The sequence below is a fragment of the Pelobates fuscus genome, chromosome 5 (assembly GCF_036172605.1).
Source record: "Pelobates fuscus isolate aPelFus1 chromosome 5, aPelFus1.pri, whole genome shotgun sequence".
Taxonomy (NCBI): Eukaryota; Metazoa; Chordata; class Amphibia; order Anura; family Pelobatidae; genus Pelobates; species Pelobates fuscus.
The window spans coordinates 271,913,402-271,925,566 of NC_086321.1; the positions used below are offsets into that span (position 1 = coordinate 271,913,402).

The 12,165-nt window shown below is 37.2% G+C and overlaps 1 protein-coding gene across 4 annotated transcripts in view; it reads right to left on the bottom strand.

Moving 5' to 3' along the window:
- Positions 1-594: 594 nt before the first annotated feature.
- The window catches only part of PTBP3 (polypyrimidine tract binding protein 3), a 258,869-nt gene continuing 247,298 nt past the window's right edge, over positions 595-12,165 (bottom strand). For all 4 annotated transcript variants that reach the window (XM_063455301.1, XM_063455302.1, XM_063455300.1 and 1 more), the window contains 4 exons: positions 6,878-6,970; positions 5,320-5,536; positions 4,159-4,236; positions 595-3,225 (listed from right to left, as the gene is read on the bottom strand). In XM_063455301.1, the coding sequence (XP_063311371.1) occupies positions 3,093-3,225; positions 4,159-4,236; positions 5,320-5,536; positions 6,878-6,970 (521 nt within the window). In that variant the 3' untranslated portion in view covers positions 595-3,092. The remainder of the gene's footprint in view (positions 3,226-4,158; positions 4,237-5,319; positions 5,537-6,877; positions 6,971-12,165) is intronic.

Genomic DNA, 12,165 nt, shown 5'->3' on the forward strand with positions numbered 1-12,165 from the left:
AACCAGCAATTGTATAATTTAAATATAAACATACCTAGATTGTGTTTATTCATACATCCTGGAGTCCATGGTGTTGATGCAAATGAAATGCCCCACCTCACCCCAAAATTGTATGCAGTCCGCATCCCACAACTTTTCGTATGTGTGTACATATAGAATTGCAGGATGGAGCTGTGCCAATTAGAGAGGGAGCATCTTGGAGCAGACATCACAACAGTATACACCAAGAAAGACAAATTAATGTATAGCTGAATAACTTTACATCTACACATTAATAAAAAAAATTAAAAATTGTATATATATATATATATATATATATATATATATATATTGGTGAAGTTTCTGTAAATCAAAAAGTCTTTAAAGTGACATCAAGTTATGATGGCCATGGCAGACATACTACGATGAGATTTCTTAAAACCTATTAAATGTAAATAAATATTTCCCAGCACCGATTTATTTTTTTATTGCAACTGGCTAATTGTGAAATAATAATAACCTTAGTTCTATGGCTACCAAAACGGTACCAACAATGAACAACCATGGGAGAGAATAGATAAAAGGTTTAGTACAAAATTAGTCTTAATTGAGATGTTAACACTTACATAAACATTTATTTAAAAAAAAAATACATTTAAATTTAAATGGACACATTTTCTACCCAAACAAAAAAAATGTTTAATTGATATTTTGTTAGACATAATTACAAACCTTAAATACAGCCAGACACCTTCTTCTACAGATTAAACGTTTACATAATACATTTTTTGAAGATTCTTTCCTTTACATAATCTGAAATATTCCTTCAAGATGGATTTAAAATGAGTATTCTAATTTCTAAAAACCAACCTTAATTGGTTCAATAAAACAAATATTAGTCGGTTATACTTTTTTCTTATACTCATTTTCTTTCACGCTAGGAAAACATTTTTTTTCGACACTCAGTGGTATTCTGAAACAACTACATTTAGTGATTTATGTAATGAAATGAAAAGAAAATCAACAGCCGGATTTTGATGACTTTTACGTATTGTACTTAGACCAGCTAAGACCAAAACTCACAAATCTACGTATATGTTTTTTTTTTAAACCTTTACCAATATATCTTTCTTGCCAAAAACAAAGGCTAACATTCATTGCCGATAAATGACATTCAAAAGGATATATTTTGTCTGTTTTCTTTCTTTAGCACACATTTTGCACTGCATACATCAAGAAAAAAAACAAAAAGTTATAATATGTCCTGAGTGGAAGTGTTAAGTCAGCAGATGCATTAAGAGATTGAGGGTTATAGTAGTTTTTCTACAAATTCCAGCATTTGACATTTGCTCGCAACAAATCACTTTCCGGTCAAAAAGGCTCTTTGACATATTCAACATTTACATTCGATAAGCAGTGTACATGCTGGGTTGCCAGCCTCAGATAATATTTAGGGTTTTGGTATTTACATAGTCCGTGGGATACCATGAAAAGGTACAAGAAAAATAAAGGACAAAAAAAAAAAAAAAAAATACCCCTAAGTTTATGACAATGCAGCAGCAAATTTGAACCCACAATTGCATTTACTAATTTCTCTATGTACTGTGTGGCTACAGTGGAACGATCAACCAACATAATATAAGCAACGCTCCTTTCAATAACCCTCTCTGGTTCTTTGCAGATCAAACAAATAAATGGATTGCAGATTTTAGTTTTAGACAAAAAAAAAATAAAAATAAAAAATAATAAGATAAAAAAAATTACACACAAAACATTTAAACTACAGAAAAAAAATCAGAACCAAGGGAAAAAAAAAAATCTCTCACCAAGCCCACAATACAATTTTCAAAAGATACATCAAGAATAATCTAAACTATGGTTTCATTATAAGCACACAATAAGGCACATAATAAGTAAATTAAGTAAGTACACAGTAAATCTGATGTAAGTATTTTAGTTATTATAGTGGTACAAAAAACCCTTGAGGTTCAAGTCTTTGTTTTTTTTCTCAATATTACCAAAAATAATTATTAAAAATCTGTCAAACCAAATGATAGACCTGAATAGTTTTCTTAAGACTGTAAACTTCTTTTTCAGCAAAGAAACAGTTCATGTTTTTTTCATTTTTATTATTATTTTTTTTATTTTTAACCGTGAACCTTTGCATTTTGTTCCAAAGTCCTAGTGTTACACAACACACTTAAATGGGCTGACGGCACTTAAATTTGATTAGCTACACTACACTGCATCAAAAATCATGCATGCAGTTATACCATGTTGGTATTACTGAATATATTTTACTTTTTTTTTTGCCTAAAACATTTTTAGGCACAAAATCCTAACTCTGGGCATATGTGAAATAGTACATTCTCAACAATATGCTAACAAGCCACTGTTAAAAAAAAAAAAAAAAAAAAAAAAAAAATTGCCTTAAATAAATAAATTTTAAAAAAATCTATGGATTACCTACAGCAAATGTTTACCATAGACAGAAACAAATAATTGAAGGAAAAATATAGATCTGAAAGAGAAAGTTTCAATGCTTATCTAAATTGTATTTTTGCAAGTGCAGGCACCAAATAATTTTTCAGCAAATATATTTGGTACACAGCCCCATCATTATGATGGACTCAATATGGAGGAGGCAAAAAAATAAAAATAAAACCAACAAAAAATAAAACCAAAACAAACCAGAGTAATCAGAAAATTTCCCAACACTCTAAATTAGCATATTCAACACTTAGATGATTGTCAAAATTATGTTGTGTAAGGCTAATATGGAACAAAAATCAAAAGGACATAGAGGAGTGAGGAATGGCAAAAATAAGAATTATAATAAAATAGGAAGTGTTGTTCCGGAGATTTTCCATAAAAACGCAAAATGTTCGTCTTACTGACAGCAAGCAGACCGTTTCATTATTTCAAGTCTTGGTGATTTCTGCTTTGCTTTGTCAGTACTTATGTGTGTGTTGACATGAGGAGTTCAGTCTTCTCAAATAAGTTGGTCTCGTAGCATCTTCAGTCTCTGTCTGAGGATTTTTGCTGAAACCTTGGTCCAGTCTTTAAAGGGAAGAGTGTTAAGTAAGGATAGGTTGGGGATGAGGAATTGCAACTCATATCATGGATTTGGAGAAAGAAACGCGCAGATGGTGGTTCTCTCCCAAGTCATGGTTGTGCAGTTCAATTAAAGCCAGAATAGCTTCTTCCACAGATCCAAGCTGGATTAATGCCATCTTTCGATCTTTTCTACAAAAAGAAAAACAGGATTTTGTTAAAAAATAAAAAGTCTATAATAAAAACAGTTTGCATATAAAAATACATTGGCAAACACTATATAAAAAAAAATATGGTGGAATATATATGTACACCAAAAATACATCCTTACTTTTACTGTCTTTCACAGACCTTAAAGGAACACTATAGAGAGTCAGGAACACAAACATGTATTCCTGACCCTATAGTGTTAAAACCACAATCTAGCCTTCCTGGCCCCCTCTTGCCTCCCTAAATATAGTAAAATCTTACTTAGATTCAAGTCTGCAACGGCTGCCTCTGTCCCTGACCTGCTTGCTGACATCATCAGTAGTGGTGTACTGAGCCAATCACAATGCGTTCCCATAGGACTGTCAAGGAGGCAGATCAGGGGCAGGCAAGTCAAATATTGTACTGGCCAATCAGCATCTCATCATAGAGATACATTGAATCAATGCATCTCTATGAGGAAAATTCAGTGTCTGCATGCAGAGGGTGGAGACACTGAATGGCAGTACTGCACACTGTGCAGCACTGTCCCAGGAAGCACCTCGAGTAGCCATCTGAGGAGTGGCCAGTGGAGTTATCACTAGGCTGTAATGTAAACACTGCATTTTCTCTGAAAAGACAGTGTTTACTGGAAAAAAGCCTGAAGCCAAGTATTCTCCTCACCAGAACAAATACAATAAGCAGTTGTTCTGGTGACTATAACCCTTTAAAATGCACAGAAACTATATTAGCAACCTCTACTTTCCTAGTGCAGTGTTTATGTAACAAGTGTGTATTGTGTTGGCATTTAAACTCAATGCTATGGCTTTCTGAGTTTTCCATAAAGGTTCTAGCTTTATAAATAAATTTGAAATGTGACAGTACTTCGCATATCAGTATACAAGGTAATGTTTTTAAACAGAGTACAGAAACACTTACTGGAAGAATTTGAAGGCCTTGACCGAACAACCAGTGCTAGCAAATAGTCTCTTTAGATCATCATCAGTAACTGAAGGCCTGTGTCAAAGACAAAACATTGAAATTACTTTCCTAGTTTACAGAGCATACTCAGGACATGCTGGGACTGTTTATTCCAATGTGTTTAGTCAAAGGAAAATCAAAATGATGATACAATATATGCAATATTTTCACAATACTTGCTGCATGGACAACTTTCAATTAATGAGAAAACCAAGTAAAAATGAATAGCCATAAGCTATTCCTTTTGTTCAAAATCAATTTTTTTTGCAAACCTAAAATTAACAAATATGGAAGCAAATGAGATTTTTCAAATTAATTAGTTTTCATAAGGATAGAAAATTAGGGACTTATCTACTAAGCTACTGAAACCACAAAACTGAGAAAAGTGGGGTTTTTTTGCTCTTAAGTTTGACCTTTCAGTTTAGTAGATAGATCCCTAATTTGGTATCATTACATTGGATTTCCATAATTAAGGGTACCAAATTAGGTAGCAGTTGTGTTTAGTAGATAGCTCCTAATGTGGACTTAAAATAGCAAACCGACATAAGGGCACCTAATTAGAGAGCTATCTACTAAATAGTTAAAAAAAATTAAGAACATTTTCATCTTTAAGCTGTTTAGAAGATAGCACTCTAATGATATTGTGTACATTACCTACATCCTATATACATGCAGAACACACATTCTGCACACATTTATTACACTGGTGAAAATAGTAATATGGGCAGTTATCATGCACTGGATGAATATGACGTGCCTTTGCCAAAAAATTACGAACCACAAAAACAAAAATAAAAAAAAAAAAATGTGCATGTGGACCCAATTTTTTGTTAGGAAGCACTGGCATAAAATGCTTGCTAGTGTTGCTACAGCTTACAATTAGTATTACATGTCCATTACAGTTTAAATTCACCTTGGAGGGAAGTATTCTATAACTGTCAGAAAGTCCTGCTGTATAGGAGTAAAGGAATATGCACAGCATTCCCACAGGAAGAACCAAAACGAAAAAGGGATTTTATCATAGCATACTGTTTTACTTTCATACATATTAGTTAACCATAAATCTTAAAGTTCATGAAAAGACTCCATAAGGGCTTTGTGTTTAATTCTAATACATACGGAATATTTGACAGATGCAAAGTTGCTGAAGGTGGGAAGATATTCTGGAAGTTCTTTGATCCAGGTTTCTTGAAGCGATGCAGTGGGCTATTCGTATAATCCTTGGTTAGACCTTGGTCTTCATGACCCTCTCGGGGAAGCTGGACAGCCTGATGCTTGGAGAGGGTAATTCGCAGTACCCTTCCATGAAGTCTTTGTCCATTTAAGTGACTCATGGCTAAAAAGGAAACAATTTAGACCAAACACATTTTAATAAATAGATAGGGAACACGTGTTAATTCATGGTCATTTTTATTTAGGTGAATATGGTTCAACTATCCAGTGGCATCGTCCGTTTTCATCAACACATATTAATGGAACACTATAGGATCAGGAACACAAATGTGTATTCCTGACCCTATAGTGTTAATAAAACAACTAACTGCCCCCATTAAAAAAGGTAGAAACTTACCTTTATTCCAGCGCTGCGCGGGTCTGCTGCTAGGAAAAGTATTGAAGGGGCCAAACACTGTGCTCGCCAATCCGCATCTCCCCATAAAGATGCATTGAATCAATGCATTTCTGTGGGGAAAGTTCAGCATCTCCATGCAGAGCTGTCACGGAGCAGGGGGTTCGTATCAACGTGACCACGCCTGATCATTGCGTTCATACCGATACTTCAGACAAAAGTAAGTCCCTGATCGGCGCGGCCGCACATGAGCTGGGCGGTTGCGCCAAAAAGGGAGAGTTAAAGTCGCCTGGATCGCGGCGGAGTGCCATTCGATCGTCCCAAAAGACGGTCCTGGCTGGTGCAGCGTTCTAAATGACGCCAGCCACTGTGGTCCTGTTCTTACTGATGAACGGCCCACATTAAAGATGGCGCCGTTTTGGGGTCAAAGGCCATGTACTGACCAATCACAGCACCAAGAGGCATATTTAAACCCTGTAATGCCTTTTCTCAATGCCCTGTCGTGGTTTCCACTTGTTGGTGGTCAGAGAGCGGTCTTGGTAATACTTTCTGGTATTTGACTTTAGCTTAAGTTTTGACTTTCCCTACTTCGGCTAGTATATTCGTATTGTTCCATTCTTTATCCCCAAACTCAGCTTGATATTTTGACCATTCTCTTTTACGTTAAGTCCAGCCATTCTAAGGCCCGGTATACGTGGTTTGTGTTATCATAGTTTTGTGTGTTGGGTCATATGGTAGTCGTGACAAGAGCATTGTGCAGCACTGACCCAGGAACCATCTCCAGTGGCTGTCTGAGTGACTGCCATTGGAGGAGTCCTAGGGAGCAATGTAAACAGAACTTTTTCTCTGAAAGAGTGTTTCTCTGAAAAGGCATTAATTACAGGAAATAGCCTGCAGCGACTGACTATACTCACCAGAACAACTACATTAAGCTGAAGTTGTTCTGGTGACTATAGTATACCTTTAAAAGCTACAATGCTAGTGCACAATACAGTAAGATTGAATGAATCTCTATTGTTGTGAAAATATATCCTCAATTTATAGGAAGATGGGAGTTTAAGAAAGAGTTTTAATAAACCCAAATCAATTTAAATAGGATGGTTTACCTACCAAGTTGTGCTTGAGTTGCATCTGCCATCTGCACCAGTGCATTCTCCTTTTTGTTAAACAGTATCTTCACACGGTGGACATCTCCATATACCCCTAAAAAATAAACAAATAAGAGAATAAGAGTAAAAGAACCCAGTTTATTTCACAAATCACCACAAGTTGTCTTTATAGGAGACACAGTAGGACACCGTGAAGGTCCATTCACTTGCATTGTGTTCTAAAAGTTGCTTCAATTCTCTGCTTCGTCAAGTATAAGTATCTAGCTAAATGGAAGAATATTCTAAAAGTAGTCAATGACAAATGCACAAAAAAGCATGCATGTTCTTATTATAAAGGCCCTGATTTAATAGTTTTGAATAAGCTTCTCAAATGTATTTATTTAGAAAATATTTTACCAGGAATAATACATTGAGATTCCTCTCGTTTTCAAGTATGTCCTGGGTCCACAAAACATTGCATTGTTACAATAGGATACAATATTACAAATATACAATATATATATATATATAAACACACACACACACACATATATATATATATATATATATATATATACATACACATACACACACTAAATTTAATAAATAACAGGATGACAGGTGCATTCTGTGCTCAGGTATATTGCCATAGATCTCTTAAAAGATTTTAGATTGAATGAAGATTTGACTGTGTCCCTGAGGTTATTCCACAATTGCGGTGCTCTTTAGGAAAATGAGGATCGAGCCACTTAATTTTTATATTGTGGTATGCTAAATATCGTGCTAGTACTGGATCGGAGGTTATAGGAGGTGGGAACAGCCGGGGAGAACATTCTACTCAGGTAGGGTGGGAGCTTCCCAGAAATGCTCTTATGCACAAGGCTGGAATGGTGAAGAGTGCGTCGGGATTCCAGCGACAGAGTTTAGCTCTTTTAACGTGTCATAATGGTGGGTAAAGTAATTACATTCTAGTACAAAGCAGCAGAACAACTTGTATATTAAGGTGGGTTTGGGATGCGGGTGCATACACTACATCCCCATAATCAATGACCGGCAATAGCATTTGTTGCACTGTTTCCTTACTGTAGGGCTTAGGCAGGATTTGTTTCTGTACAGGGCACCTAGTTTTGGGTAAAGTTTTGAAAATATTTTTTTTCAATGTGAAGGCCAAAGGATAGATTGGGGTCTAGCAACATACCTAGGTATTTAAAAGAGCAGACTGCTGTCAGTGTGCTATTTGAATTTGTTCTGATACACAATTGTTGGTTTTGTAGCTTACGCAATTTAGGTACAGTTCCAAGATCATTGTAAGAGTTTTGTCAGTGTTTATGAAGAGTTTGTTATCAGTTATCCACTTTTCTACCTCTGTGAAATGGTTTTGGAGCACAGCCTCAAGCTGCGGTAGCTTGTGTTTTTAGTAGCGTAGATTACAGTGTCGTCTGCATACATTTGTACAGTTGAGGATTTGCAGATGTTAGGCAGATTATTTATAATCTGGGGGCTGAGTATGGAGCCTTGGGGAACACCATACATGACCTTTAGAGAGAGGGAAGCGCTGTCAGAAATGGCCACATATTGCAATCGGTCTGAAACATACGATCAAAACCAGGTTTGTGGACGATCATCAATGTCTAAGTTTTAGGGTTTTTGCAAAAGAATGCCATGGTCTACTGTGTCAAAGGCCTTGGCAAAATCAAGGAAACCGGCTCCAGTTAAAGGGACACTACAGGCACCCAGACCACTTCTGCCCATTGGCGTGGTCTGGGTGCCAACTCCCACTACTCTTAACCCTGCAAGTGTAATTATTGCAGTTTTTTATAAACTGCAATAATTACCTTGCAGGGTTAACTCCACCTCTAGTGGCTGTCTAGTAGACAGCCACTAGAGGGAACTTCCTGATTTATAGCAAAGATTTCCTTTGCTAGAGCGTCGCTGGACGTCCTCACGCTGTGTGAGGAGCTCCAGCGTCGCTCATTTCCCCATAGGAAAGCATTGAAAATCTTTTTCAATGCTTTCCTATGGGGAGCGCTAATGCGCATGCGCGGCATTGCCGCACATGTGCATTATGTCTCCCCGGACGGTGGGCAGGATCAGTCTCGCCCACCGGCCGACGGAGTCAGTAGGAGGAGCGGCGTGGTGGAGGAGACAGCGACGAGGGACATCGTCGCTGCCTCAGGTAAGTGACTGAAGGGATTTTCACCCCTTCAGCAACAGGGGATTGGGGGGTGGGAGGGAGAGGGAACCTGCAGTGCCAGAAAAACGGATTGTTTTCCTGACACTGGAGTTGTCCTTTAAGTATCCTTGTTCCATGCCAATTTGGATGTCATTGCAAACTTTTAAGAGGGCAGTCGAAGTTGAGTGATTTGAATGAAAGCCTGATTGATCAGGGGTCAGATAATTTGATCGTTGATAATATTCACATAGTATCTTTTCTAAGATTTTTGACAATACAGGGAGCAATGATATCGGGCGATCGTTAGATACCAAATTATTGTCACCACTTTTATGGATAGGTACAACTTTTGCAGTCTTCCACAGTTTGGGTATGTATCCTGACACCAGGGATTCATTGATAAGGATAGTGACAGGTTTAGCAATTGCTGGCGCACTGAGCTTCAGCAACATTGCTGGGATTTGATCTGGTCCACACTGGTTTTCCATTTTTAAATTATTAAGATGTTTATTAACGATACTAACAGGCACAGGTCTGAAATTGAGTTTCTCTGTATGAGGAGTTTGAAGATTTGTCAGGGCCTGATCTTTATTTGCAGTCTGAAAATGAGTGTAATTTGATATCTTAGCAACCAGGGTGGTAGCACATCCAACAAAATAATTATTAAAGGCATTTGCTACATCTAGGGGGTGTTGCAGTGTTTGGTTGTCCATTTTGACAGTGGAGGGTTGGGAGTGGATTGTGGAGGTTTGTATGTTATTTATGGTTTTTCCAGATGTTTCTTGGGTTTGATAGGTTGTTGTTCAAATTGTCACTGAAATATTGGGCCTTTGCCATTTTTGTTTAGTTTGTGCATGCATTTCGCATTTGTCTGTAAGTACAGTGATCGTTCATGGAGCCAGTACACTTTAACTTTGACCACAGTGAATCTGGAAACTGGTACATTTGAATGAGGTCAGCTGAAACCCAGGGCATGTGTGTCCCTTTTAGTCACACTTTACTCAGAGGGGCATGCAAATTCCAAACACGCAAGATCTGAAAAAATGCAATTGCAGCATCTAGATCTGGTATTAGACCTAGTCTGTGCCATGGTATGTTCTTGAGATTACTTAACCCCTTAAGGACTGAGCCAAATGTACACGTTTTGATCAAAATAAAATGTAAACAAAACTTGGAATTTGACTAATTTGATATGATTTTGAATTTGATATGTCTGTTCAACCGTAATTCATATTAAGTGCACCCACACTTATTGTATATCATTTTATTCAGGAGAAATAGGGCTTTCATTTAACATAAAATATTTAGCAACCTAATTCAACATGAATAAAATATTTTAAAAATTGAGAAATTAAGAAAAAAAAATATTTTTAGTACTGCATGACATTTTAACTGTGAATGACACAATACTGTTAGCTTTTACTGCAATAAAATACTCATATTTGTATTCAGCAAAGTCTCACATGTAAAACAGATCCCCCCTATGTACAGGTTTTATGGTGTTTTGGGAAGTTACAGGGTCAAATATAGCACGTTACATTTTTCATTTTTTTCACATTGAAATTCGCCAGATTGGTTATGTTGCCTTTGAGACCATATGGTAGCCTAGGAATGAGAATTATTCCCATGAGGACATACCATTTGCAATAGTAGACAACCCAAGGTATTGCAAATGGGGTAAATCCAGTCTAGTAACCACTAAGTCACAAACACTGGCCAAAGTTTGTTTTAGCCGTTAACCTCGATTTCGAAAGCACAATGATTTTTGGTTTGTAAAACAACAGGCTTATAGTACATCCAGTTTAGGGAGCAAGCTACGGATATTGCAGTGCACAAAAGAGAGGCCATTTTTTAGTGGGGAGATTAGGACTAGAATTAGCTGGCGGTCCAGGGTTAGACTCCACATCATTTGCAACGGCAAGTAACGTAAGGAATAGGAATCTGGATATAATTTTCGGCCATATAGTGAATGGGATACTTTGATAATCATGATCTGGGCAAAAAAACTTCCAAATTATTTGTCTACAGAAGTCAGCATTAAAGTCTACATGAATTTTTGGAGAAATATAATTTGAAAAGTTTTGTAAAAGATCGTGATTGTTTGAAAATCTTAAAACGAGGCTCAAATTAGGTGAAATTTTCTCAGTGTCATTTTTATCTGCACCGTCTTTATCTTGACATTCTATGTGTGTGTGTAGCTGCTATAAAATGAATGTTTTGAAAATGGTGCATTCATGATGAATGTTACAATTGTGCATTTAGTATCTGTGAAGAGATATAAGAGGGGCTAGAATTGTTCAGTGCTTTATAGGTATTGGTTAGTACTTTGAATTGATTCCTATAGGATACAGGAAGTCAATGTAAGGATTGACAGATGGGTGAGGTGTTAGAGGACCGACTAGAGAGGAAAATCTGTTTGGCGGCAGCATTCATTACAGACTGTAGTGGGGCATATGGTTTTTGGGAAGACCAATTAGTAGAGGGTTACAATAATTCATGCGGGAAACTACTAGAGCATGGACAAGTTGCTTAGAAGCATCTTGCATAAGAAAGGGGTGGATGCGGGCTATGTTTTTAAGATGGAATCTACAGGATTTGGTAGCATGCTGGATGTGAGGCTCAAAGTTGAGGCCAAAATCAAGTATGACACCAAGACAGCGTGCTTGCAAGGATTGACTGATGTGGATACCACTAACTTGAAGGGAGAGCGAAAGAAGAGGATCAGTATTAGGAGGACGAAAGACAAGGAGCTCAGTTTTTGAGAGATTTAGTTTCAGAAAGCGGGAGGACATCCAGTCAGAGATGGAAGAAAGGCAAGCAGTGACACATTGCAGGACGGCAGGGGAGAGGTCCGGGGAGGAGAGATATATCTGAGTGTCATCAGCGTAGAGGTGGTAGTGGAATCCAAATTAGGTAATGACTTTGCCAAGAGAGGCAGTATAAAGAGAAAATAGAAGAGGACCAAGAACAGAGCTTTGGGGGACTCCAACCAAGACAGGACGAAGGGAGGAGGTATCATTAGACAGATATAACCATACAACACATATAGATGAGGAAATATAGAGATATAATACACAGTACAGGGCACAACACAAAGATACCTTTACAATACACAGAGCTGGATAGACTACAGAGAT